We start from the raw sequence: 26,144 nt of genomic DNA, 5'->3' as shown, positions 1-26,144 counted from the left end.
ACAGGTCTCCATGGGACAAACCCAGACCGATCCACCTCTGAAGGTGGAACACCGTAACTGAACTCGGTGTTTTTCCAGCTGTAGTCCTCCCGTTTGCTGACTATGACAAGGCAACAGTTCCACCACGATTTGCCATCTGTGACTACTTCCCCCTTGGTACCAATTTGCAATTAAATGACTCAAAACTTCTTTGCCAAAGAAACATTTTTTTAATTAATGCAACGCCACAAAGTAATTAGAAGTACAGGAGAAAGCTCCATGCATACCATATTGTCTTACCTGAATGCAACCTCCTGCCCTTCGGTATTTGTTGTGTTAAACCACCTAACTGCACCCAAAGCAGAGGGGTCTCCTGCAGCACCCCCCACCGCCACGCTGGCACCAGCTCAGCCTCTCGTCCACCTGCCCTTACAGTGGGCTTTTTAACCAAAGCCCCTTTGTTTTACAAAGGTTCAGAGAAAAGGACAGCAGGTGACAAAAGTCCCCGTCGGTGACATACCCCGGGGCGGCCCAGCCTGCTGAACGCCCTCCCGACCACGCTGCCCGACACCCCTCATCGCCCAGGGGATGCCACGAGACACCTCTGCTATGATCCCATCGGACACGTGCGCCCAACATATTCACCAGCTGATTCTACATGGGTGTTAAACAGACCGTTACTGCACCACGCCAAAACCCACCGCGCTGGGAGTGTCACCGGCTATAAACGTCCCCGCCAGCAGCACCCGCCCCGGTATCGCTCCTGACCCAGGGGGAAGGGACTCTGTCACTCTGTCACCGCGTGGTTCAACGCTTCCCTGGCAAACTTCAGCTCACCCGAAGAAAAGTGTCTGACAAAGGATCTTTGCAAAACTCGAAATCAGACCCCATTAGTTTTCAAGCACCGAGAAGTTCTTTTCTTTTTTTTTTTTTTTTTTTGAAACCGATCTGGATGAATCACTCATCCCGTTAAACGCTTGGTCGTGACTTAAGCTGCAGTGATATGAAATCCCTGGAGTACGGAGCCCTTCTACACCAAGTGATTTTTAATGTAGCACTGTACTCAAATTATTCTACATGTAATAAATGCAGTAAGTAAATTAAATACATAAAAAAAAGAAAAGCTTCTGCACCTGGTATGTCACAGAAGAAAACGCAATGAACCTCTCTTTAAATATCTTTAATGGGATTTTTCGAAAAGTGGATGACAAAGCATTTAAATCCTTTTTAGGCGACACTTTGCTAATAACCTAAAAATACAATTTCAAATTGTTTCAGAGATAAAGAGGCAGCTAAAAATATCTTGCTAAACAATCTGTTACAACATGCCTTTTTGATTACTTATGACAGTGATATCTTCGCTACATAAAAAGATGGAAACGATAGAAGATTCTTCTTTATTGACAGCGAGTATCTAATTTGAGTGGGGGAACTGCGTATCGCTGAGGCTTTATCTCCAAACTGATAACCAGCTTAGCCTATTTTGTGCTCTTAGCCCACTAGCAAGAAAAATTTTAAATCATCAGCCGAGAGTAATCCAGACACAAGGTTACCTCAGGCAGCATTTCTAATCAACACTGAGCAACCCAGGCTGCCTTCGGAAGCCACGTGTGTGCATTTTAACCGAAACCAGCACCTACGCCAGGACGAACTGCGGCTTTCTGTTTGGTGTAGAAACACAGCAAGGAACGAACGGAGCGACAGGACCCACCGAGGCTCCGGAGCGGGCCTTGCAGCGGCGCTGCCGGGGGTGCTCGGCAGAACGGCACTGGGGAAGGACGCGACCCGCTCCCCCCGCGCTCCTGCGAGCCGCGGACACGGGCCTGCCTCGGGCACGACGTCTGCTCGTTTCTTCACGGACTATCTCGGGACGGCGGAGCACAACTGACCCGACCCCTCTGAAGCCACGTCTCGGATCGCTCTCTGGAGGATCCTCTGACCCGCCGTGCCGCGGGACAGGGCTTCCCTGCCACCCTGCCGCAGCAGCTCCCGAGACGCGACAGAAGCCAGCAGCAGCCTCAGCTCCCTCGCGCCCCTGCTGCACTCTGCTGTCTTGTCTACAGGCAAAAGGACGTCGCAGAAAAGCGTGAAGCGCTGGAGAGTGTGATCCCGACACCGGTAACTCCGGTTGCACCTTTTCTACAAGCGCAGGCAGCTCAGAACCAGCTACCGACAGGAGGGCATCGTTCTCTGGGGGTACAGAGCAAGAGGTGCCCGGGGCTGTGGGTGCAGTGTTTGGGCATCTCTCCAGAGCACGGGGACACCTCAGGGAGTGAGGTGAGGGATGCAGGGGAGCAGAGGAGCTGAGCCAGACCCTGGCTGTGACTCCCGCAGCAGCAGACATGCCAGGGACCAACAGCAACCACGTCAGGGAACCACCCTCAACTCGCTGCTTTTGCTCTTTGGGACAGAACAAGACAAATCTGCTTGTTTTAGGCTTTCTGCCTTTAAAGAAAATCTTGGCTATGTGCAAAAGACATGAATCCATCTCCCACGTCTGCTATAACAATAAGCAGCACTGGGTTTGCTTTCAGGTCTTTTTGAAAGAAGGAATCCACTGCTGCAATTCCACTGAGAGCTGTGAATGTTACTCACTTTAACTCCATCTCTATGTTGTGGCAGAACTAAGATTTATCATCATCTTCACAAGTGAAGATCAAAAGCTTATCCCATTTCTCAAGAACACACTCAGCTTAACTTATGGCATCAGATATATTTAACAAGTAGAGACCAAGATGAACCTAATTTCAACTAATTTCTCATAAATATTTCAACTGAACCGTAGTCAAAGAGCACTCTTTATGATAGAAAACATTCATAAACCTGAATACATTTTAATCTCTATTAGTATACTTTCCCTTTCCCTCATTCTCTCAGTATCTTCCAAGTGATCGTTTGACACGTGGATGTGGTGAACGAACATTTGGTTAAGTGGCTGCTCAGGTAACTTTCTACCATTGTTTTGTTTTCAACATATCATGCCTTAAAACTAAACATACTTAACTCCTGAAGGACAACAATTGTAAACAGTAGCTTTTAAAATACTTTGTTAGCTTATGTTTAATAAAAAGACACAGTTTTAGTACATGCAAATAACAGCAGCGTTAAAGTTGAGCTAAGCAGATTTCTCCTGCAAATATTCAATTTTCTAAATCTTAAGTATTTGCCCAGGAAGAGGGAAAAAAAAATCCCCCGCGCTGCTCTCGTAACACAGCTGTAAGAGTTCTGTACCGAAGTACCAACTTGATCAAATGGTGACACTGCTACTTTTAAAAGTCTCTTGAACTTGTTTAAAATGATAGTTTTGTCCTTCGAGATGCAATTGTTACTATGTAAAATATTGTCTCTCACGAGTCAACCATTCCACTAGGAAGCTGAAACGACCCAGAGCACCAGGCGCCCCTGCACACCCCCCTCCCTGCCCGGGACCGGCCCGACAGCCTTCCTCACCCCGCTGCCCCCCGCAGCCCCACGCTCCGCCAACGGCCACTTACCTCCTCATAAAACTTCAGCTGAGGGACAGCTTCATCGATCTCGTTCATGCAATAGTCTTTGAAAAGCAAAAATCCTGGAAAGAAAAAAGTAAAAAAAAGAAAAAAAAAAAAGTCAGCAAAAACCCGCATCATTGCTACGATGACTTGTAAGAAAGGATCCAACCCACGCGGGTAACATCGTGGGGAGCACGTACCTGCGTGAGCATCCCCGGCTGCCAAGGCTTGGCAGCCCTGACTCTCAAGCGGCTCGACAGCACTCTGAGCAGAAAAGGATCATAAACCCCTCTCGCCTCCCATAGGTGTATTAAGCACATACCAATTTCTACCTGCTGAGAATTTTATGACACGTTCACATAACGCACTGAAATACCCCATTCCTCTCCACGGATCAGATTTGGTTTCTTTTTTTCAGAGTAAAAACAAGGTATGATTCACACGGTTTAGTTTTTTGAAATAGATTTACCTACTTTCTGTGAATAGAAAGCAACCTCTTCTGCATCCCGATTTTGCCATTACTGGTTACTGTCACCTCTACTAGGGTTCATGGCACAACAAATCTCATCAGGATCTTTATAGTTTCTGTGCAAGCAACTGAAAGCATGGCCTCTGCAGCCTGCGGGTGACAGTCTCCGTCACAAGCGTGTTAACGCGCCGCGACAAGCTTCGCCTTGTGGAAGGGCTGTCCATCGCCCGAGCCGGTACCTGCTACCCTGCGCCTTCCCGCGGCATCGGCTGGGTTACCCGCGAGCCCCTTCGAGCTGGAAAGGTTCCCTGCAGCAGGGGACACCTCCCCTCACTCCCTGAAACCACACCAGCTCTGGGAGGCGAGGCCCCAAAAGCGTGCACTGCAACAGCCGGGCGAGCAAGAGCAGCAGAGCCACCAAACCGAGGGCTGGGGCTGGTGTGAACTGCCCCGTCCCACTCCCCTGCTCAACTCCTCTCCCAGCAGGGCTGCACACCACGACAGAAAACACCCCTTTTCAACTTGAAAAATTCAATATATACAAGAGACTTTTTTTTTTATTATTATTAAAATGCCATTGTAATTTGAATTTACAGCAAAATTTTATTACCGAAAAAAGTAGCCCATTGCCGTGTGCTCAACTAAGAAATAACCCCACCACCTACAACATCGCCTGTTTTCCAGAGTACACTACCTTCAGAAAAATGCAAACCCCACTTGATGTGCTACACAGGCATTGCATTGTAGTGCCCACAGGAGAGCATTTATCTGTCAGTTATGAACATCAGGTCCTTTCAACTCGCTATCATCTAATTTTATCTTATCTAAATAAGAGAAAAACCCCACCAACTACTCAGAAGCAAAACCCATTAGTCGCAGTGGACAAAGACACACTAATCAGGCAAATAAAAGCTTAAATTTATGTACAATGAGAGCATTCTTGGTGGCCCCTCTAGCTATATCTGGATCCCAAGTTAAATTTCCTGTTGGAAGAGCTGCTTTTCCTGCGGTCCCCTGGATTTATCTGGTCACAATCAGACTACCAGAAAAGGGATTATGATCAAACAACTCCTGTATCTTTGCTGGACTCATTTAGCTGATTAGGATGATATTCTGAAGATTACACAAACTGGGGTTTGTTCTCTAAATAAGGACAGAAAGCTAATGAAGAGATTCTCCCATGAGATCCTCCAAACTTTTTAATTATTCTCAACAAAAAGAATCATTCTTGAAATATTTTATAAACAAATGTGCTTTCTTGAAAACAAACCAACCAACCTCAAGTTTTCTATTCCTTAAAAGCAATTTGCAATTGGAGTGCTTTTCTTCCTTTCTCCCCTTTTTTTTTTTTTTTTTTTAAGGGCTTGCCTTAGTTCCTCTTTTACTGGACATACTCCCAGCAAGCTGCCTTCCCTTACTGCAGCGGAGACCACAGCGAAGCACTGGAGCAGACCCAGCGATCCCCGACCCTCGTACGAAGGACGGAGCTCCCGGCCGGCCACCTAGCCACGAGTCACCCCGTCACAGCCGGGACACCAGTGCTCTCTGCCAGCAGGCGCCCGGAGCAAGTCCCCGACTGTCCCCGCTGCTGCCCAAAGCCACCCAAAGCTGCTCATCTCCAGAGCCCGACGGACCGTGCCCCCGGAGAGCACACCTCTGCCTGCCTGCGCGGCCAGCGTGGCACGAACCCGCTTCTGAGAACAAAACCTGCCACTTAGGGAACTGAACCTGATTCATTAACTCTTATTTCACACATGATCGAAACAGCGGCAGCACCGAGCAAAAATAATGCTGAATTGACTGAACTTTCATTTGGACAATGAACCAAAGAAGATTACAGTCATGTAATTAAGAGACTAAAGAGTGGCACAAACAGCAATGAATGCAGTGAAAGAAAAATCCCTGGCGTGGTCCCAGCTCCTGGCTGTTTACCAAAAAAACCCACAAACAACAAAAAAAAAACCCAACAACACCCACAAAGACAACTGTGGGAGGAGTGTGAAAATATACCAACACAAATTTTCAACAATGCTATGCCAAACATTTTAGCCCTGTTTAATATTTTCCAAACTTTTTAATTTAATTATGGCAGAGAAAGAGGAGGTTCACAGGACCAGAGCACCCAGAACAACAGCAGGCTTGTGCTGCCCGCGTCGCGCAGCCCGCTTCTCACCAAGTCTCTTTTTTAAGCTGCAGCACTATGCAAAAAAACAGAGACATCCAAACCAAGAAGTTAAGAGACTTTTATAGATGATTAATGTAGTCATAATAAGTTACAGCCATGTGAATTAATACTGAGAAAACGCTTTTAGTCAGGTTCCAGTGACGATGAGCAGAACTATTACAGCAGCATTTTAAAGTGTACGATAAAAAAAAACCCAAACCATTAAAAAATAGTGCAGTAAAATAAATTATAGCACAAAACATCTCTTCTCCATGAAGTCACCAACGCTGTAGTTATTCTCCAGCAGGACACCCCAGATGTCTGCAAGGCTGCTGCAGACAAAACCCTGCGGCGGCTCTCCCTGCTCCGCAGCCCCCGGCAGAGCAGCAGGGTGACAGGGGGAGGACGGGGGGGGGACGGGGCATCCCCTCGGCCCTGGCGGGTGGGCACCCTGCACGGGGCCCGTCCCGCTCCTCGCCCTGGCCACAGCTCTGTTTGTTACAGCAGGTCACACAAATTCTCTCATAGCCAGAAAAACAGTTAAGATCTTTTTTTAATCATAATTTCTAGAAGTTGCAAGAGGGGAAAAAATCCCAAACCCCACTTGAAAAGGTCAGCTGCTTCTGAAAAGAATATTATTCTAACACTTGGGGAGTGTTTAACACATAAATTAGAGCACCAGCTTTCATCAACGATTCACCGTTGTCTTTTCGGGAAAAAAAACCCAACCCAAACATTCCTTGTAAGAAACGCTGTTTGATACCAGTTACAGTGACATAAGAATAGGTATTTCAAGTCTCCTTTGAAGGACCTACGGTTTGGGAGCATTTATGCACATATATTGAGACATATTGCACACACACACGCAGCTGACATAGCCATCAAAAACCCCAGATTTCATATGGATCAACTTCCCTCGTCAGAACCGTTTCTGGTGTTATTTTTTTAAAAGACACACTCTAACCCAACCCTAAGAAGGACAATGTACCACAGGCTTTCCAAGCCGCAGCTCAGAAATCCAGACACACACATTGCTCTGCAAGTAAGTACGAGGCTATTTCATTTTCCCCGTGACTGTTAGTGCGGATCCACATCTTACAACCAGACCTACGTACGTTGAACACCTTCAGGAACGCATTTCTCACCACCGTGTGACGGTGCCCAAAACCCCATCTGGTGGCTTCAGCACTGGAAAAACACCCTGGAAGTGGAAGCAGCCAGTCAGCTGCAGAGTCCATCCCTGCTCCTGCGGTGGCAGCCAACAAAGCCACGGCTTGTCCCAGGTGGGAGCTGTGCCAGCGGCCGCTGACAAAGGGGTCCAGAGCTCTCCCCGCGCTGGGGCAATGAACGTCCTCCTGACTACGATATTTTACATGTGACTGACAAGAATCAGATTCTTTCATAGTTTTTAAGTCCCTCCTAATGTCTGGCTAGCATTAGGCAACCCTGAGCACTGCTCTTAACATTATCAGCAACACAGACATCAGAGAAAAAATTGCAGGTGCCCAGCACAACCTTTTTCTTCAGCAGGCTGTATCTGGGGAAGGAGAGGCCGAGTGATGGAATTCTTTTTAATTAACTGATAATCTCGCGATTAAGGAGATTTTTTTTTTTCCCACTTGTCTGACGAAAACAGGGGGAAAGGGTGTCAACTCAGGCGTTTGCTCTATCAAAGTGACAGGAACATCAGGCAGCACAACACACCCCTCCTCTCGCCGCCGGGCCGGAGAGCGGCTCCGCTGCACAGCTCGATGCTGGCTGCGTCCCACGGCCGCGCTGGGGAGCGGCTGGAGGAAGCGAATCGCTGCCCCGGTGCCAGGAAGACGAGAGGTCTGCAGGAAAACTTTATTTCCAGGGATGACTGATCAGAGGCTGATGGTTAGGGACAAGGAATGAAGAAGGATCTTGGAGGCGTAAGAGACTCTGACGGAGCCTGGAGGACAGAGATGTTAAGGAAAAATCTCTGGGGAAGCCAGGAAACAAAGACAGATTGCCAAGCGACGAGAGCGGTTCTCAGTGACTTGTAATTACTTCACTAAAGATTTACAACAGAGAAAAACAGAATCAGAACCTCCACTACCCAGTCGAGTACTGCTCGAAAGGATCCAAAACTCCTAAGTGTTAAGAAAAATTCAAAAGATTTTGTGGGTAATTTCTTCATTTAAGAAGTCCTATTCCCTGATTTTCATCTCTTCTATTCTTGAACGACTGGCCTTAAACCATTCGCTCTTTCACAGCGCAACTGCAAATGCAAACACACTCGTCCAGCATCTGCAGCTTCTCTGCCCGTGCAATTCACGTCCCCAGGTACCAGCACATTGAAATCTTTCCACTGTCCTGAATTCAAACAAATCCGATTAGACCTTAACATACCCCACACTGGAAGCATTTCTGTTTCAACCTCCTGTTGTATCATCGGATTCTGCACTTCCACTGCAGCACAAAGGAAATCTCCTCTTTTCCTGATGTTCTTAGATTGAGCGAAAAATTACTAGCCAGAAACTGTAGCTCTCAGATAATAGCAAAACTAATTGACAGACGCAGCACTGAATAAGTGACAGTAGTTTTAAGAAGTTCAAGGAGAACTGACGAAAAGCACAATAAGCACAGTTAACTACACACAGAAAAATAAGACCAAGAACAGAAAGCAGGAATTAAAAAGAATGATACCATTAAGTAACAGATAAAAGCAACCAGCAATTATTTATGAAATAAAGATGCTGACAGCTTTTGCTTTAAAGATTTCTTCTTCTATACTACATAATTCTGCAACAACCAGATCACTAGTTGTTAAGGGGAAAGAAAAATATTGTTTAAAAGCTTTTTCTGGTACCACCAAAGTGATGGATGGTATCAATAATGCATACGCGCGAGTGCGAGGCAGCACCCAGCTCCAAGCCTCTGCTTTCCCAGTCTCTGGACAATAATTTTTTCCAATTACCTTTTTATGGACAACCCTGCACAGCTAAGTTTGCCAAATGCCATTAATTGCACTAACTCTAATTACCAAGACAACACGTCTTTCAAGGAGGGATACAGACGACCCTTGAGGCTTGCGGTTCAGTCTTAACCTGACCACGTAGGGCCGGGGAGCTGCGGAGAGCGGCCGAGCACCGGGGCACGTGGGCGAGAAAGCCTGTGCTCGCTCGAGTCACCGGGCCGTTCCCAGAGCTCACCCCTGACCGGACAAGGTCGATTTCACCAGTTTGGGGGGGAATTAAATTGACCCACCTCTTTTTAAAAGAACCTAATTTTTACTTCAGTATTTATTGCAAATAATTATGTTTTTCTAACATGATTTCATAAATTTTGCATGAAATCCTGGCTCTTAAGTCCACGGCAATCCCCCGCCCCCGAATTAGTAACGTCTGCTTTTTATTTCCTGAATTCAGCCTTTCTCGGGGCCAGGCTCGGGCAGAGAACAGACACGCAGCTGGTGACCAGCCTACATGCTTCTGCCAAACCGGCCTGGGCGCCGACACCACGTTTACGAGCTGATTACGGATTAGAGTATTTTATGACCCCCAGCAGCCTTCCGCAGCGCTGCTCACCGCCACGCAAGGTTTCCATGCTGCCCAAGCCACCCTGCTCCCGGCAAACGGCCGGCAGGTACCCACCGCTAGTTGCCCGTCCCCCACCAGCCCGCAGCTCTTCCCAGGCTATCCCAGCTCTTCCCAGGCTATCCCAGCTGGCACGTTCATCCATTCAACACACTCCATCTACGAAATCCCGAGTTCACGCCTCTGCTGTCGCCTTGGTTTGGTGCAAGCCCAGCGCTTCTCAACAGCCACCCTTGGCTCTGCAGCAAGACTGATGCCTGTGGGCTGTATCCACCCTGGCACAAGCAAAGCTCCACCTGAAGCCCCCAGTCCAAAACAGCCTCCCAGTATGGGATTGCACAGCGCTATTGAGATCAGCAGAATCGTGCACCGCTTTGCCAAAATACGGCATATTTAAAAGCCTCCTCTCCACCAGCAGAGCCTTTTTTTTTTATAAAAAGAAACAAAACCTGCAATGTAGGACCTTTCTCTTACAGTTTTAATAAAGAAATGCTGCCCTTTACACTCACAGGGATTAAAGCTGCCCTCTCCTCTTACAGTTACTGGTAATTTTCCTGCCCTGCTACCAGTGTTACCGAAGCAGGAGGCATTGCCCTGCCAGCGGGTTCGGCGGGCGTCATGCCATGCTCGGCTGGGACAGCTCTGCCAATGCTCACCAACGCTCTGCCAGGCGGCCGGAGGGGCCAGCGCTGGCCGCCTGCCTTCTGCTGCCGTCTAAAGGTCACTTCTGCATTCATAACGCTGTATCTTGATCTTCAGAGAATGTCAATTAACTGGGAGCACGGAAGAATAATAATAATAAAAAAATTAATGAGGAACTCCCTAATAAAACAAACCTTGGAGAAAACCACTTATCTAACCGGAATTTTATTAGCATCCAATTCAAATACCCTTTTAACAGGAGTAAATAAAAATCTTATTAAACCAAACAGAAGCGACTAGGTAAGACAGCAGAGCTAAAAATAGACATATTTAGCCCTGATGTAAGTATTCACAATGTCACTGATTGAAAGGAAGCTGCATCTATTTACAGCAGACCTGAACATGGTCCAAAATGCTGATGTAGACTCTTTCTAGTAGGCAAAATAGCAAATTAGAAAACAAAAATATCAAGCTGTTTCCAAACCCTAACTGAACGTGCTGTGTATAAATACGGAATAATGACAAACAAGCAAGTGGTGACATCTGCACCAGAATCAGCACAGGCTCGTTTCCCACCGGCTGCGGCGAACGGCTCCGACTCCCCGGCAGACCCAGCTTCAGCACAAGCCTGCCCACGTCAGGCTGCTCACGCTGGAGCTCTGCTGACCCTGCAACACGAGGGGTCTTCCTCATTCAGGGCACTTCAAGGTCTCTGTCCTGAGTCCCTCCAAGACCTCTCCTGATCTTTCTTACGTGCCCGAATTCGCACGACAGCATAAAGAACTCAGAGGGGCGCAACCAGAGGGACACCTGCCCCTGGTGTTACCGCAGTCCCCAGAAAAGCGCCTGGTGCAGAGCTGCCGAGGACGCGGCAGGACAGCCCGCCGTACCAACGCTCAGCTGAGGTGCCGCAGGGAAGCCACGGCGTGCTTCTGTTTGAACCCAGCTGGGGGGGCTTCACCCTCCTGAACCGGCCCCCCCGGAGGCAAGGCTTCGCCAGCCCTCGGGGAACGGTGCCGATCAGCTCCTCTCCGGCGCTGTCTGCAGCCGCCGTACGACAGGGACCCAGCACCATAAACAGAGCATCACGCTTGGCTGTTCTGCTGGGAAACTACCCTTCTTCCCAATGTGCCACTTTGGGTTTTATCCCCTTTTATTTCATGTGTCTCAAGTAACACAACGAGCCCACCATCGGTACCAGTAACAGATCTGGGTCCTAGGCACAAGAGGTTAGGGGTAGATGTCTGTTGTTAAACCGTGTAAAAACTGTAATTCAAACGAGCCTGCCGTTGTTACAGAACATCCAGTCAAGTTCAGAATCTTGTTCTGCATGGTGTACGCCCTCAGTTGCCATAGCACAGGATAATTAAGACCACCTAAAAGCTCCAGAATTGAGAGAACCACCAATTTCCTTGTTCAGGGACAAAGAGACTTGCTACTACCCGGGAAAACTCATCTGCGTAGGAATCACAGCTTTGGCTAGGTACAAAGCCGCACAAACCCTCACAGCCCAGAAGGCAGCACAGATTTCACTAGTTTCCTTTCCAATTATGAGCTATTTGTCCTTAACCTCTTTTTCCTAATAGAGTCTAATGTACACTCACTTTTCATTAAAAATAATGCATCATAACAATTTCAAACATATCTCTCTGCAAAAAAAGCAGGTTAAAAGAACAAATTATATTTTACAAGACAGGAGTTGCATACAACAGTGAGGAGTGCAGAACAATTTCCCTAGAACAGAATCAAACCCAGCTCAAAATTAGCCTGTAAGTTGCCAGGTAGCTTGTTTAATGACGTCTGTAAATCATTATACGAAAATAAACTTTGGCTAAAAGGTTTCAAGTGTCTTGAAAAGAAAACCCGTACTTCCAGGCATATTTTCCAATAGCTTTTCACCAAGCCAAATCGGTAACACTTGTTAAAACTTGGCCAGTCATCCTCCCCATGGCGAGCCCTGGGCATGCCTTAAACCCCTGCAGCAGCAGGAGCAGCAGAGCTGTCCTGCTCCCCCTGCGCACACACTTCAGATGCGACGGAGGAGTATTCCCAGAGTCTGGTTCAAACCTCAAGAGAGGCTTGCAAGGTAGAGGATCCCAAGCAGCTAACACAGCGACTTACTGAGAGCATTCCATTATTATTCCGCTTCAAGCCCAGAAGAGCAATTTGGAGCAAAACACTCAGGGTGGATTACAGAGTCTGCATTTCAAACGAGAAGGCACACGGTAAACACCCCTCCACGTCCTCCGGCAGCAGCCAGGAGTTCAGCACTTTCAAAGGGTAGGACCAGCAGCTGTCAAGATGTCAAGTGGTGGCACACCAATTCAAATGATAAAAGGATTTCTAAGGAAAAGAAGAATGTGTTCTATTTTTAACACGCAGCTGTAAATCATTAGAAAAAGTGTGATGTCTGTGCTTCCCCCACTGCAATTGCCGCTGGAGCTCTGCCTGATTAAAAAACCCCACCACATATCATCTTAAGAGCCTCATGAAATTTACCTCTGAATATCGAACATGCAATAAGTTATTTTTTAAAGCCGTGAAAAGAAAAGAATGGGGAAAACTTTTATTTGAACCACATTAGCACATAGCTTTCATACTCTGCTCTCCCTGAACATGCAGAATTCCAGTTGACTAAAGTATCAAAGGCATTCGACATATCAAAGGTGAAAGAAAACAGGGTTGTACATAAGAAAAAGCACCTCTAAAAGACGGAGGACTAGTATCACTAAACAAAGATACGTAAAAACATCCTAATTTTTAAAAGGACAACTAACTGAATTGAAGCAGTTCATTTCAACCAATCGGTTATTGCCAAGAACACGATTAAATTCCTCCACTAAAGCTCACCAAGAAACACAGAGCACTTGAGGTTTTGTTCTTTTTTCACTTGCACGCAGAAGACACTCCCACCGCTGTTGCAAGCGGTATCAGGAGCTCCTGGCAAGCCAGCGAGCATCAGCAGCTTAAAAACGTCATGAGGGTTGTTTGTTACTTGTGTCGGTTCTTTCCCCACGTCACAAGAATAGCCAGTCCCTATGAAGGACGTCACAGTCACCAGTTTCTTGATCAGCATTTTGCCATTACACAACTTTTTAAAGTTACTTACACACTGCAAGCCCACATGCCTCTGTTATTGAAAAGCACATTATTTCTTCGGATGGTTCTTTCTACGAACCGCTCACCACCAGGAATTATTTGACACACGAAGTACACTGGGAGGTGTACTTCTTAGAAAGGGCCTCGATCTGTGTGTGTTTGTTCTTGGGGGAGACCAAGGTGAGAGGGTCATTTCATGAAGACATGGAATAATTCCACAACAGAAGGGTACTCTCAAGTCTCTGATGCCAGTATTGACCTTAGCAAGCACTGTTCAGCACCTTAACCACTGTGAAGAATCCAACTGTTCTGCAACAGCATCTCGGAAGACTTGTGTACTGTGGTTAAAATCAAAACACAAAACCAGCAGTATTCAGTTAGTAAATACACACAGCACTTGGGCAAAGAGGAGCAAAACCACTAAATCAACAGTGACAGAGCACAGATGATTCTCCTACATGAATTTAAAAGCCTTCCTCTGGTTCATTCTGTGCACTCTTGAGAAGAAAGCTGCTGAGAGCTAGAGGTTCAGAAACAGATGGTTCTACTTCTCTTCAGACTCTTTCCCCTTTTAATCAAAGACATTATTGACAGAAGTATCTAGAAACATTAAGAAACTGTTCTGTATATTTCTGAACCTACCTATCCAACCGCCGCAGACATGCACACGTTTGAGAGCAGAATATTATAGAGGCACTGGCTGGACATAATGCTGTCAGTGGAAAGAGGCCAGGAAAGAGAGAAGCAACTACCCTATAAGGTTACTGCTCGGTTCCCCTACAGAGTTTGAAGATTTGGAGGTTTGATGGTGCACATTACTCACCTCCTGACAGTGCACCAAGTGACGTTCCGCAGCAAGAACCTCGCAAACCTGGACCAATTCCCCGGGGGGGCGGGTGAAAGTTGTATGATGCATTGTTATTTTATAGGACAGATATTGGTATAGAGCAATAAAAGCATCTGAAAGGCTTACAGTAGATCTCCCTGTCTGTTCTCTGCTCTACAACTGAATCCATGAGATAATTGACAGCCAGAGCTCTCCAGCTCCTCTGCTCTGCAACTTCCTAACTGCTCCATCTCTTAAAAGCACTGCTGAAAGTTAGGAGATTTAACAGCTTCAGTAATTTAGAGCCTACTTACTCTTCACCTGGTTTCTGAGCTTTTCTCCTGTTACTAATGAGTTATCCCACTGAGATGAATGAGTAGCACTGGCAGGACTAGAGAATCTGCTTAACAGAAGTACAGAGTTATGCAGGTAAATCTCATTAAAGTTGTTATTATGCCACGTTACAGACATGGAAAACTAGTATTTACCTATTTCACAGCGGTGTTCAAAGGCTTAATTGGTCTGTGAATTGTTTCAAGGCACACGGATAAAACCTCCATGGGAGTGCAACTGGTTTGGATTGACTGAGAAACTGGGGGGGAGGAGGGGGAAGCCAAGATTGTACACCATCACTGTTTATACTCAAGTATAAACATCAGAAGTGGGCTAAGAAAGCCCAAGTGAGCACAAGCAGATAGAAAACCTGACCTGTGGTATGGAAGTCACTTTCCACTATATTAAGGACGGGTTTATAAGAGTTTAGCTCAAAGCTTCCACACTGGTCTCTGCAGCCCCTCCCTGGTAGCTGGCAGCGGACCTGGCGAGCCACCAAGCCGAACAAAGAGCTCGCCTCGCAGCGGCACCTTCCTCCGGAGCCCGGCTCCCGCGGCCCCACGCACGGCACCCGCCCAAAGACCTTCTGGAGGCCACTGCACCCAGCTGCCGCCCCAGCGGTGAGCTGGAAATGCCGGTCCCTTGCCAGCACCCAAGTGCAGAGCCCGAGGCTGCCTGCCCCCTCCTCCTCCTCCTCGGCTGCCCTCGCCGCGCCCGCCCGCCAGCGAAGCCGCTGCAAAGGGAGCTGGAAGGGAAGGCTGGAGAGTCGCCACGGCCCAAGGCTCAGCTGCGGGATGGGGAACAGATCGCTGAGCGCCCGGCTCACCTGAAAGGAATGCGTTTACCCACGCGCTTCCCGGGGACAAACAAACCGCCCGACCAAAGGTACACACCGAAGCCGTGCGACCAGCCCGGGGCTGCTGTCTGGCACCAGCGTTTGCTGAAAACATACACATAGAAACAATCACATGAAATTTCATTCACATAATTTATAATTTGTTGTCTCTCTATACTATATTCATTATCTGTCTTCCTCATTTTCTCTCCTACAGGACTACCTTTGGCGTTCAGAATTTCCAGTCTGCCTGGAATTCCCGATAATCTAACCGAAAAACTGTATAATTACACTGATCTGCTGAGATAAAGACTATTTTGCCCCATGACTTAAATCTTCCAAGAACCCTACACTGTATATAAACGCTAATATATATCAGCATGTGTACATCATCCATTATGTGGAGTTCCAGGTGATAAGATATATATTTTTCCTATTTTAAAGCTCAGACTTAATCCGCAACTCCACTGGGAAATCACACAACCAAGTATCTTCAACCTCACCACAAAGGCGGGCACGGGAGCATATCAGGCTGCATCCCAACAAAGAAACGCTCAATTATTTATGATCAGAAGAAAAACCAAATGAATACATACATTTTTTATAGTGGCTTTGGAAACTATTTGTCCCTGGCACGCAAGACAGACACCTCCTTAAAACTGCTCACAGGTAAAATGCACATAAAATCTACAGCGGGAAGCTTCAACATCCCTCTAAATGATCTTCAATGTAATTCAGGCAAGTAACACGTTTGTTTTACCACAAAATAAAACTATGCTGAAAGAAATGTAGCTTCCAGTAAGATTTAAATTATGACATAAAAACCTACATCTTAAACCTAACAGCAATTAGAGGAAAAAAACCTGCATACAGCAAAAAGCTTAGTTTTGCAAGAAGGCTCCGAGCGCCTATTTTCTCTCTTTCACTGCCCGCACCCCAGCTTGAAACAAGTGGAGGATTGCTGTAAGGAACAGCTCTGCTGTGAAATGTCTTACATTAATAGTTTCTGTTTCGGTTTACAATCACACGGTTTCCGACATCTACTTGTGGTTTGGGTTGTGTGTTGTTTTTAACAGATCACACGAACCGTGCAAGGCAAGCACGGGTTCAGAGGATCCGTGGAGGCCTCCTGCAGACTATCCACAATCCAAGTTTTCAGTCTGAACTTCAATTGAAAAATAAGAAGTAACACGAGAAAGAAGAAGATCAGCCTTCAAGCAGTATTTTAAATATAATTTTGTTCATGTGGTTACTTCCTAATTTTGATGGTGTCCACTTCTGTATGGCTGCTGCCTTCCCCAGGTCAGAAAAGGAACCCCAGAACAAAACCACCCGAACAACCTGCTGCTTGCTCTTACAGCAAACCAGCCAAGCAAGTAACTCTTTTCACTATCACATGGCTGCACTTCGTTAACACCAGTATACCAGAATGGAGGGAAATCACCGCAGTGACACAAGTCTCATGAGCACCGTAAGAAGTCCAAGGCCGCGACACTTTCAGTCATTCCAGTCGCAGATCAGCAGCTAACGCACGCCCCTACGTGACTTTGCCTCTAAAAATACTCTCTGTTTCTAAAGACACTTGGCGCAGGTTTTGGCAGCCCCTCCTCCTCGCTGCCGTCCTCCCCGCGGAAGGGCGGAAGGCCTGATCCGTCCCAGGGGGCACTCGTGCCCATCGGCACCCCGCACACCCGGGCCAGCCCCGGTGCCCCCGATGGGTCGGCAGGAACACCGCTCACACGAACCCCCTCTGCTCCCACGTCCCTCCCGGCGGCGCAGGCGAGCCGGCAGCTCCGGAGTCATCGCGAGCGGCCAGAAAGGACTAGAAGGAAGATCGACCCATTTTGTCATCCCCTGCTCATGCAATAGCCAAAACCCCAGGTGTTTCTCTTTACTCCCAACCAAGTTTTATTGCTTTCATTGTTATTTCCTCGGAGGACTATTTAATTAGTTCAGAATGCCAACAGCACATAGATCTTATGCTTAAATTAAACAATAGCTTAAATAATGCTCTAGGGAGGTACTTTTCCCAGCCTGTTATTTTTAGGTATCTCGGGGAGCGCAGTGCGCTGTGCTACCACACTGGCAACGGAAAGAGGAAGAGCAAGAGTGTTATTCTCAACAGATTTCAACTCAAGATCCATCGAACGATTAGCACCAAAATTCTGAAATAACGAAATAGGCTGGGGCCATAACTAGAGAAACAAGCAACAGAAAGCATGATTCATTGCCCTAAAAAAACCACCAAACCTCTTTAGCTGTTCTCACCCTAGTTTGTTGGGTTTGTGGCGGTTTGGTTTTTTCCAACAGTAAGTTGTTACTGACAAAGCCGGAGGAAACAGCAGCCAGAACGGTCAGCAGCACGTTTCCCTCTAACTGCAGAGGGCAGGCAGAAAAGTCCCTCCCTAGAGTTCTAAGCTGTCTGTGCAGAAGGAACTACAAAACAGACCAAACCCTCATCTGCTCTGGAAACTCAGCTAAGAAGCCACCAGAATATACAGCAGCTATACTTAGCCGCAGCAGCATAAAGGGAGCAGATAAGAAGCGAGAGAGCCCCTCACAAGACATGTGCGTGTAGGAAGAAGCACTGATACAGATGGCAAAATGCTCACCCTGGCTGGGCAGACCTCCAACTTGGAGCCTGCTGATTTAAGAGGATAGAAAAGACAGTTAAATGAATCACCCCAGAAAGATCATTCCTCACTATACAGGGCTGGATGGTAAATAGGAAAAAAAAAACCACTTTTGTAACTTGTTACGTCAACTACAAGTTCTTTTAATTGGTTCTTTTTACAAGTGTTATATTTCAAGAAAATAAAACAGAAGTTAGATCAGTTTCAGGGGGAAAAAATAACGAAAGTTACTTACTAGGCAAGGTGAAAAGCTTATATTGCAGTATGACCAGCTGCTGAAACAGCTAAAATATGTTCTGTTCTCATCTTTCCCCGAGACCCAAACCCAACAGCTCTGTGTAACAGATGAGAAACTGAGAAGGGTGTAGGCAAACTGCCACGGCCCACCAACTTCCAAGCAGTCACCAGAGAACCCCAGGCCAAACCTAAGCCAGGCCCTGAAGCTGTAGGATGCTTTGCCATCACATCCCAGAATTTCTAAGCCATCGTTACTCACTGCCTACGAGTAGATGCAATTTGCCAGAAAGTCCAGAGTCAGACGTAAGAGGCACTGAACTATAACTGGCAACAGGTTTTCTCCAAAGCATTTAATAACCAGATAATCCTGTTCTAAAGTAATATTATGACCTAACTCACTCCCTCGAACACTTGGCAGTTACGCCCGCTGCAGCAGACCCCATCTGCCCAGCAGCTACGCACATTACAGCTCATTTCGAAGCTGCCCTCCGAGAGCCGCGTTCCCACACGCGTGCCCAGCCTGCGGCGCGCAAGGCAGCACAAGAAGAACCCCACGTGCCGTGTCAGCGCAGCTGCGAAGCACAGTGGATTCCACACGTCAATTAGATAGTGGGATACCAGAAAACGTCTCTTTTTTTTTTTTTTCTAATGCAAACACATAATCTGGTGCTGTAGCAAACAGGATGTGGTAAGCAGAAAAGCAGCTAAAGGTGGTTACGCACTCCGCTTCGAGACATGCTGTACTTCCCCATGAAGCTTCTGCTGTGGAGGAAGCAGCTTCTGCGGGAACAGCCGGCTGCTGGGCTATTAAGCGCCGCCAGAGCATTTTTCTGGGTGGCTCTATTATCTTCACGTCCTCTGACTCATTAGGCGATTCTTAGAGAGTTCAAGATCATTCTGGAGCATCACTCCTGCAAACAGCCATGCCATCTTCAAGAGAAGAGAGCAACCTATTTGCCTTCATGAAGGAAATCGCGTAAATAGAGGGCAGACTCTTGTTTATGCAAATCTTATGAAGCCTCCAGGCCATTTTCATCCCCAGAAGGGCTGCTGCCACGTTGCTGCTCGCTGATGGAGTTTCCTGCTCTTGTTCTGATCCTAAAGGGCAGAGCAAAGGTTTTGGATTCCAAGCCCAAGCTGCAGCTGGGACCCCCTGCAGCCCCACACCTGGGGGGTGGCAGGGTGGGAATTCAGGCCAGTCTTTACAGTGGGACCTGGAAGGCCCTGGTCCTAAAAGGGTTTAAGGGCTCTTTAAGGATAAACACTTGCAGCTGGTAAGACCAGCACCATAGTTAGACATATTCATTGGAAAACATCCAAGAGGAACAACTCCATACACGACATCAGAAAGACTTGTATCAGACAACTGATCAAAGCCCTGGTTTTTACATTTGAAAGCAGCATGCTGAAAAACAGAAAAAAACAATGACCTGGAGCTGTAAGAAAGAACTGTAGTCTGGAAAAAGAAACCTTAACAGTCCTCGTCTGCAGCATTCGCCAAATGAAAAAATAGGTAGCTTGATGAAGCTTTATAATTAGTATATAGGGACAAAGCACTGTGTACTAGGTGGCTGTTTAAGTGAGAAAATAAAGGCATAGAAAGAGCCAGCAGCAAGGGGATGAACTGGCAGAATTACAGCTCCTCACCAGAGACTCGTTTGACTCGGGTTGATTTAAACTCCTCTGAGCAGCAGCTGCCTCCCGTGGGGCGTCTGCCCCGGACCTGCACACACAGGTCCAGCCTCAGCTGCGGTCTCTCCACATCCCCGCCATACAAAAAGATAACAGCAAGAGTCAAAAGCTGATTAGACTTTTAATTACCTCACCATATTTATTTTCACAGCCTTTTGCATAATGCTTGCCTAAATTGAAGGTACTTTACCACAAGCAATTATGTCTGGAAACAGAACTAATTTAATGGCAAAGAACAAACTAGAAAACGCAATAAAATTTAAATGAACAACCGCAGTAAGGAAACACAATATTTTCCAGTGCAACACAAAGTCCTCTGTTAAAAACAGCCATGTTTATCTTTAATCTTTTTTTTCTTCCTTTCTAAACCCTTCTTCAGAAGAAAGCAGCTTCAGAGTAACCGAAACTCCAGCAAAGTGGTCACCAACGACCTCCTCATTTCCAGGTAACAGAGGGCAGGTACTGCTATGACTGTACCAAGCAGAGAGCAGGAGAAAACCCCTCGGCATGTCTGTGAACTATGCATCTCAAGATGAGGGGGAAAAAAACTAATACTTTAATGAAACCCTGGGCTCTAAAATTCCAGGTTTGATGGCTACCAACGTGGGGGGAAAAAAGAAAGATACAATCCTTCCAAAGTTACGGTTACCTAACTATAATTGCTATAACTTATCAAAATAACTGCAGCATTCTTCACTGTTCTTTGGAATCAGCTATTAATGAAAAGTATCCAATTGCATAAATAGAAATATCCATTACATATAAGCTGTTGTTTGATGATTCTTATTTTTTGAAGGAAAAAAAAAAAAAATGGACTTCTTCATTTCATTGCCACCAAACAGAACGAAACAGTTAAAGTTAGCCTGTGTTTGGCTGCTTAAAATACCGCTTATTTTGCAACTGCCATGCTATAGCAAAATACTAATGATTCAGCACAGACCTCCAAACTGAAGCACACACTGAAGGATGTCAGCACAAGCAAACGAGGTATCTACGCATTTGCAGCATAAAATTTTTGGCCAGAATAAAAAGTCTGAGTTTCTACGCACAAGGATACAGACCACACTTCAACTACTGGAATACAATGGAAAGATCCATGAGACTTTTACAAACACACACTTCAGACTGGTGCTTCCACAACCCTCTCTGTACAAAGCCATGAAATCCATTAGCGACACTCTGTGACACCAATCAAGATTGTTATTTATTTTAATCTGGCAATACTTAAAACTCCCACTCCAGAATATTCTCATACCGACTAAGCCGCACATTTCCAGGCACCAGAAAGGCTGGACACTTCTGCTCCAGCCAGGAAGGGAGAGCAGCTATAGCTCAACCAGCCCGAAGACGCCCCCGTCGCACCACCTCCCCTGGGAGACGAGGCGCAGCGGCGCTTTGTTCTTGGGTGTTTGCTCCCACTGTTCGTTACAGTCCCGGTGTAGTTCAGACAGGAACAGATCCGCTGATCTCCTCAAGTCTTCCCAGCCCACTCTACAGTTTTGGCCCCATTCTGGAAGACGAGCAGCTGCACTATCCTGGCAGACATATGCTGACCCGCTCCTCAAACCTACCAGACAAGGATTTCACAAGCCTCTCCTGAAATCCATCCCCCTGCTTTACTACCCATCCTATTACTCAAATGGTTTTGTTTCTATCCAGACTTTTTTCAATTCACATGTTAAGCCTCTGGAAAATTGACTAACCTCATCATTTCTGCACCAGTTTTTCTGTTTCTGAAGACTGTCCAACCTCACTTCTCTCTTTCAGAGCCTACATAACACCCTATTTCGATACTTCCCTGTAGGTCATATTAAGCAGACTGCTAAGTAAGGTCTGCTCATTCCCACTGCTCTTTCCTGGACTCTTTCCAGAAGGTCCATGTATATTTTGTAGTCCAGCGCCAGGATGGACACAATACTCTGCCAAAAGAGGATTACTTCACATGCCTTCACATGCCTGGCTACAGTCCTGGGTTTATATTTAGCCGTGTGGTCTGGCTCAGACAACACAACCTATGGCTCACTAGAACAGCCACGTCCATTAAAAACATCTACCTGACCAGAGATTCTCCACCCTGCGTTTGTGTAATTACTCCAGCACAGGTGTAGAGGACACTGCGTGTTTTGACTGAGAAGCACTGCATTTTTTCCCCTCCTCTAGTTTATGAAGATCCTTTGTAATTCTGTCCTTGTCCTCAGTGTGGTTACAGTCTTTCTCAGCAGGCAAGCAGAATGCAGTTCTTCATCCCAGCATTCACACTGTTGACTAAAATGCTGCATAGTAACTGATCTCTGAGGCTCTTGTTCAAACTCCCTGGATACACCCTTCCATGCTCACACAGAAGCACTCCTAACTGTTCCTCAAGTCAATTTTCCCAATGGTTTCGCCCCCTGCACACCGCAGTTTCACCCAGGCCACGTTTCCCCGTGTTTCTAGCAAGAACATGATGTCAGACAGCCAAGACAATACGTATGGTATCTTTTCTACTACTGCTCCCTTATCAACAAGGCTTATTACCCTGCAGAGGAAAAAAAAAAAAGTTTAACTGATGTGACACATTATATTGCTGACAAGCCCATACCAAGTAATATAATTTTCTCCTCAATGTTTCCAAATAATTTAATTATTTTTCCAGTAGTTTTCCAGAACATGAAGTTAAGTTGACAGATTGCCTTGCTTCATCTTCTTCCCTTTCATAACATTTCATTTTATTGAAGACCTTTGTTTTACTAAGTCCTGTCCATATTCCAGTGTTCTTCAGACCATCTACAACACTGATTTTTCAGCAGTATTACAAAGAAGGGGCAGGCGAGCCAATCTTAAAAATATTTACATGAGGAGCATTTTATTGAAATATGACTTACCAATTTTCTGATGAAAGATCTTGTCGAAGGTTAATTCACCCCTTTCCTCAAGGTATTTCTGCATAACACTGCGGATACTGAAAGAAAAAAAGAAAAAAAGAAGAGTTACTTGAAACTGCTTGTTTTAAACCAGACCTTTAACCTATTTTGGAGAAAAGGGCCACTAAAATGAAACATCAACGTAAAAGGCTCATGCAAAATGAGATACCACAGCCCATCTACTGCATCAACTCACTGCACAAGAGGCGGCCTATCTGAAGACCATGAGAGTTCACTGGACCACAGCCATCAATGTGAGCTGGCCCACAGTCAAGTCACAGACACAGAGAGATTGTTGCCTTCACAGAATTCAACACTGCAAACTATTTTATGAAAATTCAATCTTCACCTACGAATACCTTTCCAGACACCACCTTATTAGCCTGAAATTAGCCTCGCCGCCTCAATACCATGATTTTTAAGGGTTTTCTTTAAAAGGTTCTTGGAGTTTGGGGTACACAAGAAAAATCACTTTTCCCCACTGTAAATATTAATACTATCCAGTGTAGAGTATTAGTAGTATTAGTAGAAGACACACAGCTTTTCCATTTCAAACTTAATGTACCAACAGCCTACACCACGCAGTGTGATATTGCTAGAATCCTCCTTCAAGAATCTACACTTATCCAATAAGGTTTGAAAAAACTGAGCATAAATTGGAAAAAAAAAAAAAGCCATCAGTGACTGCACATAGTTCCCTTCACTTTATGCCACTGCAGAAGCAAGAGCACAACAGCTCAAAGGAGAGCTCCCAGGCTGTCCCCAGGCTTGCCCAGAGGGGTTTTTAACCCAGTCAGATATTTTCAGGTTGAATAGAAGGGGACAGGGCTGCCACCAGGAGCTGGAGCACCAAACGCTGGGTGTTTCTCCTCAAAACCAGAGACTGCACGCCGAAGCACAGGGGCAGGATCAGGTGCAGCCCTGGACTGGCCTTGCCTTGGGCGAGCTGAGCCCTGGGGTCACTGCGCTTCCCAGGGGGCGTCCTGGTCATCGCTTCGCTCCTTTGTTCTTGCATCGGTTTTAGTTTGCACCATATAAAATAAACGTCCAAGTCAATCAAAGCTCCACCAGGCTGTTAACGCTGCAATTGCCATACAGCATTGAGAAAACGAGCCAACAGAAGCTCCATTAGGCCCCTAGCTTGGCTGCACTGCACTTCACATCTACTTTGCCTGATTTATAATGTCACAATCACTCATTTAAACCACATTAACAAAGATTTCCTTTATTTGTCAAGTAACCTCAACATTCATTTTAATATAATGCCTATAAAAATTTCATACGGGCAACAATACAAGTACATAAATTTTAAATTCAGTGTAGCCCAGCAGTACTGTGTCCTGGTAAAACAACTATATTGCCCTAGTATTAAGTCAAAATTCCACTAGACTTTTTCCAATTTTAAAACGGACGTTTCCATAAGTATAATTTGTTTTTATAAAAATAACCACATATACCCTGTACAAAGTGCTGATGCCCTAAAAAAGATTGTTAAATTATCACCCACATTTCTGCAGAAGTAAGACTGAGCACCCTACCCTTGTAAAATGTGGACTCTGAAATACTTCACATCAGGAAAAAAACGACCTGTTCAGTCCATCGTCTTTTAGGCAGGAAAGTATTAGAGCTCCTCCTCAGATGAGGACCTGAGGCATAAAGTCTGAACGACCTGACCAGAAAGAAGTCTATAATAAAAGCCAAGAAATTAGCTCGAGGGCCCTAACCCCCAAAATAGGAAATTATTCTATTATTAGTTTTTATGCATCTCTCGAAGCCCCACATGGAACACGGATCTGTGAACGCTGTGATCCAAGCAAGAACTCTGGAGGCTAACCACCACAGCAAGTTAAACAAGAACTGGGAGGGCTACACGTTGTTAATCAGGTTTGAGATTGTAAGTTATTCACTAATGAACTTGCTAGTCTTTTTTTTGTGCTCATTAAAAACCAAGTCTACTCCCCGTGTATTTTAACAATCTAAACAAAATACTGATTTCAAACCAAGAGGAAGCGGTAAACAGAGATCATGTTCCTTACTCTGCAAAAGCAAGGTAGTAAAATAAAATTTATCACGTAATTGATAGAATTGCCAGGTTTGACTGCCGGTTCCACAGGTAGATTTTTAAAAACACACATCCTAGCTCAACACGTTTAACATGGTGAGCGTGAAACTTAATTCTTCTCTTAAATCCGTGAAATGTTAGCACACAGATGGCAAAATACCTCTAGCTGCACTGACACCGTCACGTACAGGTGAGCACGGGCAGCAGAAGCTGCACGGCTTCCCCGGCAGAGCGGAGCAGAGCGGCCGGGCCGGCCGGACCAGGGGACAGCCAGAGCACATGGCCACCTCCAGCCCAGGACGGTTTAGGAGAGCCCTCCAGCTCTGTCTGCCTGGGGGCTCCTTCTCCCCCGCAGACCTTCCCCTTGTCTCCTCACGCGTGCAGGAGGACCCATGTACAGTCGAGCACGGTGTGCACCACCAGAGACCACGGACGTCCCTCTCCTCGGCCTCCTGGCTGACCCGAGCCCATCGCAGCGCCTGCACTCGGAGCACTCAGCGGCAACGTCCCGTTCCCACTGACCGCTAGACCATTAGTAACATAATAAGCCTTTTTAACAATAATGACATCAAGAAAGCTTTCCTCTGCTCTAACAAGTGCACTGCAAGAAATTACGTAAACATATCTTAGTCTAGACAATGGGAGAAGATAATGAAAAATTTAACGTATGACTGAAGTGTCCAGGAAAACACTCCGATTGTGTAACGAACAAATCTCTCCAGAGCTTCTCCTCCTCTCCCCTGACATCTAGTACTTCTGGTCTGATGGATAACATGTCAAAGGAACAAAACATTTTTGCAGCTGCAGAATCTGAACAAATCTGTAGAATGATCACAGGCTATGGGAGTCCACGTCACATTCCAGCTTCTGAACAGCAGACTTTCACCCCTTCAAAATAATTTCTCCTTATCCGTATGAATAAAGAGGAGTAAATTACATGCAGTGGATTATGACCACCCAGAACAATCAACTTCTAATCGTCACACAGAAGTTAAAGGTAAAAAAATCCCACCAAGTTCAAAAGAAACGACGCAGAGTCTGTGTATCTTTCAGAAGGATGGAAAATTTTAAAATGTAGCTAGCACATTCCACAAACAGGAAGGAAGGGTCCCTCTCTGCTTTTGTGTATTGAATCATCAGTTGCCCTACGCATAAACAATCTGGGATTAAAAGCTGCATTTCACAAAAAAGGTAGCCATTTCTAAAAAGCCTTCCCTATCCA

General features: G+C 46.1%; 1 protein-coding gene across 2 annotated transcripts in view; it reads right to left on the bottom strand.

Moving 5' to 3' along the window:
- GRK3 (G protein-coupled receptor kinase 3) overlaps window positions 1–26,144 on the bottom strand; it is a 69,706-nt gene that overhangs the window by 29,199 nt on the left and 14,363 nt on the right. For both annotated transcript variants that reach the window (XM_086474045.1, XM_086474044.1), the window contains exons 2-3: window positions 22,822–22,898; window positions 3,474–3,547 (exon numbers count right to left, since the gene is read on the bottom strand). In XM_086474045.1, coding sequence (XP_086330171.1) covers window positions 3,474–3,547; window positions 22,822–22,898 — 151 coding nt within the window. The remainder of the gene's footprint in view (window positions 1–3,473; window positions 3,548–22,821; window positions 22,899–26,144) is intronic.

Source organism: Leptosomus discolor, chromosome 16 (assembly GCF_034619465.1).
Source record: "Leptosomus discolor isolate bLepDis1 chromosome 16, bLepDis1.hap2, whole genome shotgun sequence".
Taxonomy (NCBI): Eukaryota; Metazoa; Chordata; class Aves; order Leptosomiformes; family Leptosomidae; genus Leptosomus; species Leptosomus discolor.
Note: the sequence above shows the minus strand (reverse complement) of the source record. Positions and strands in the feature narration are given on the sequence as shown.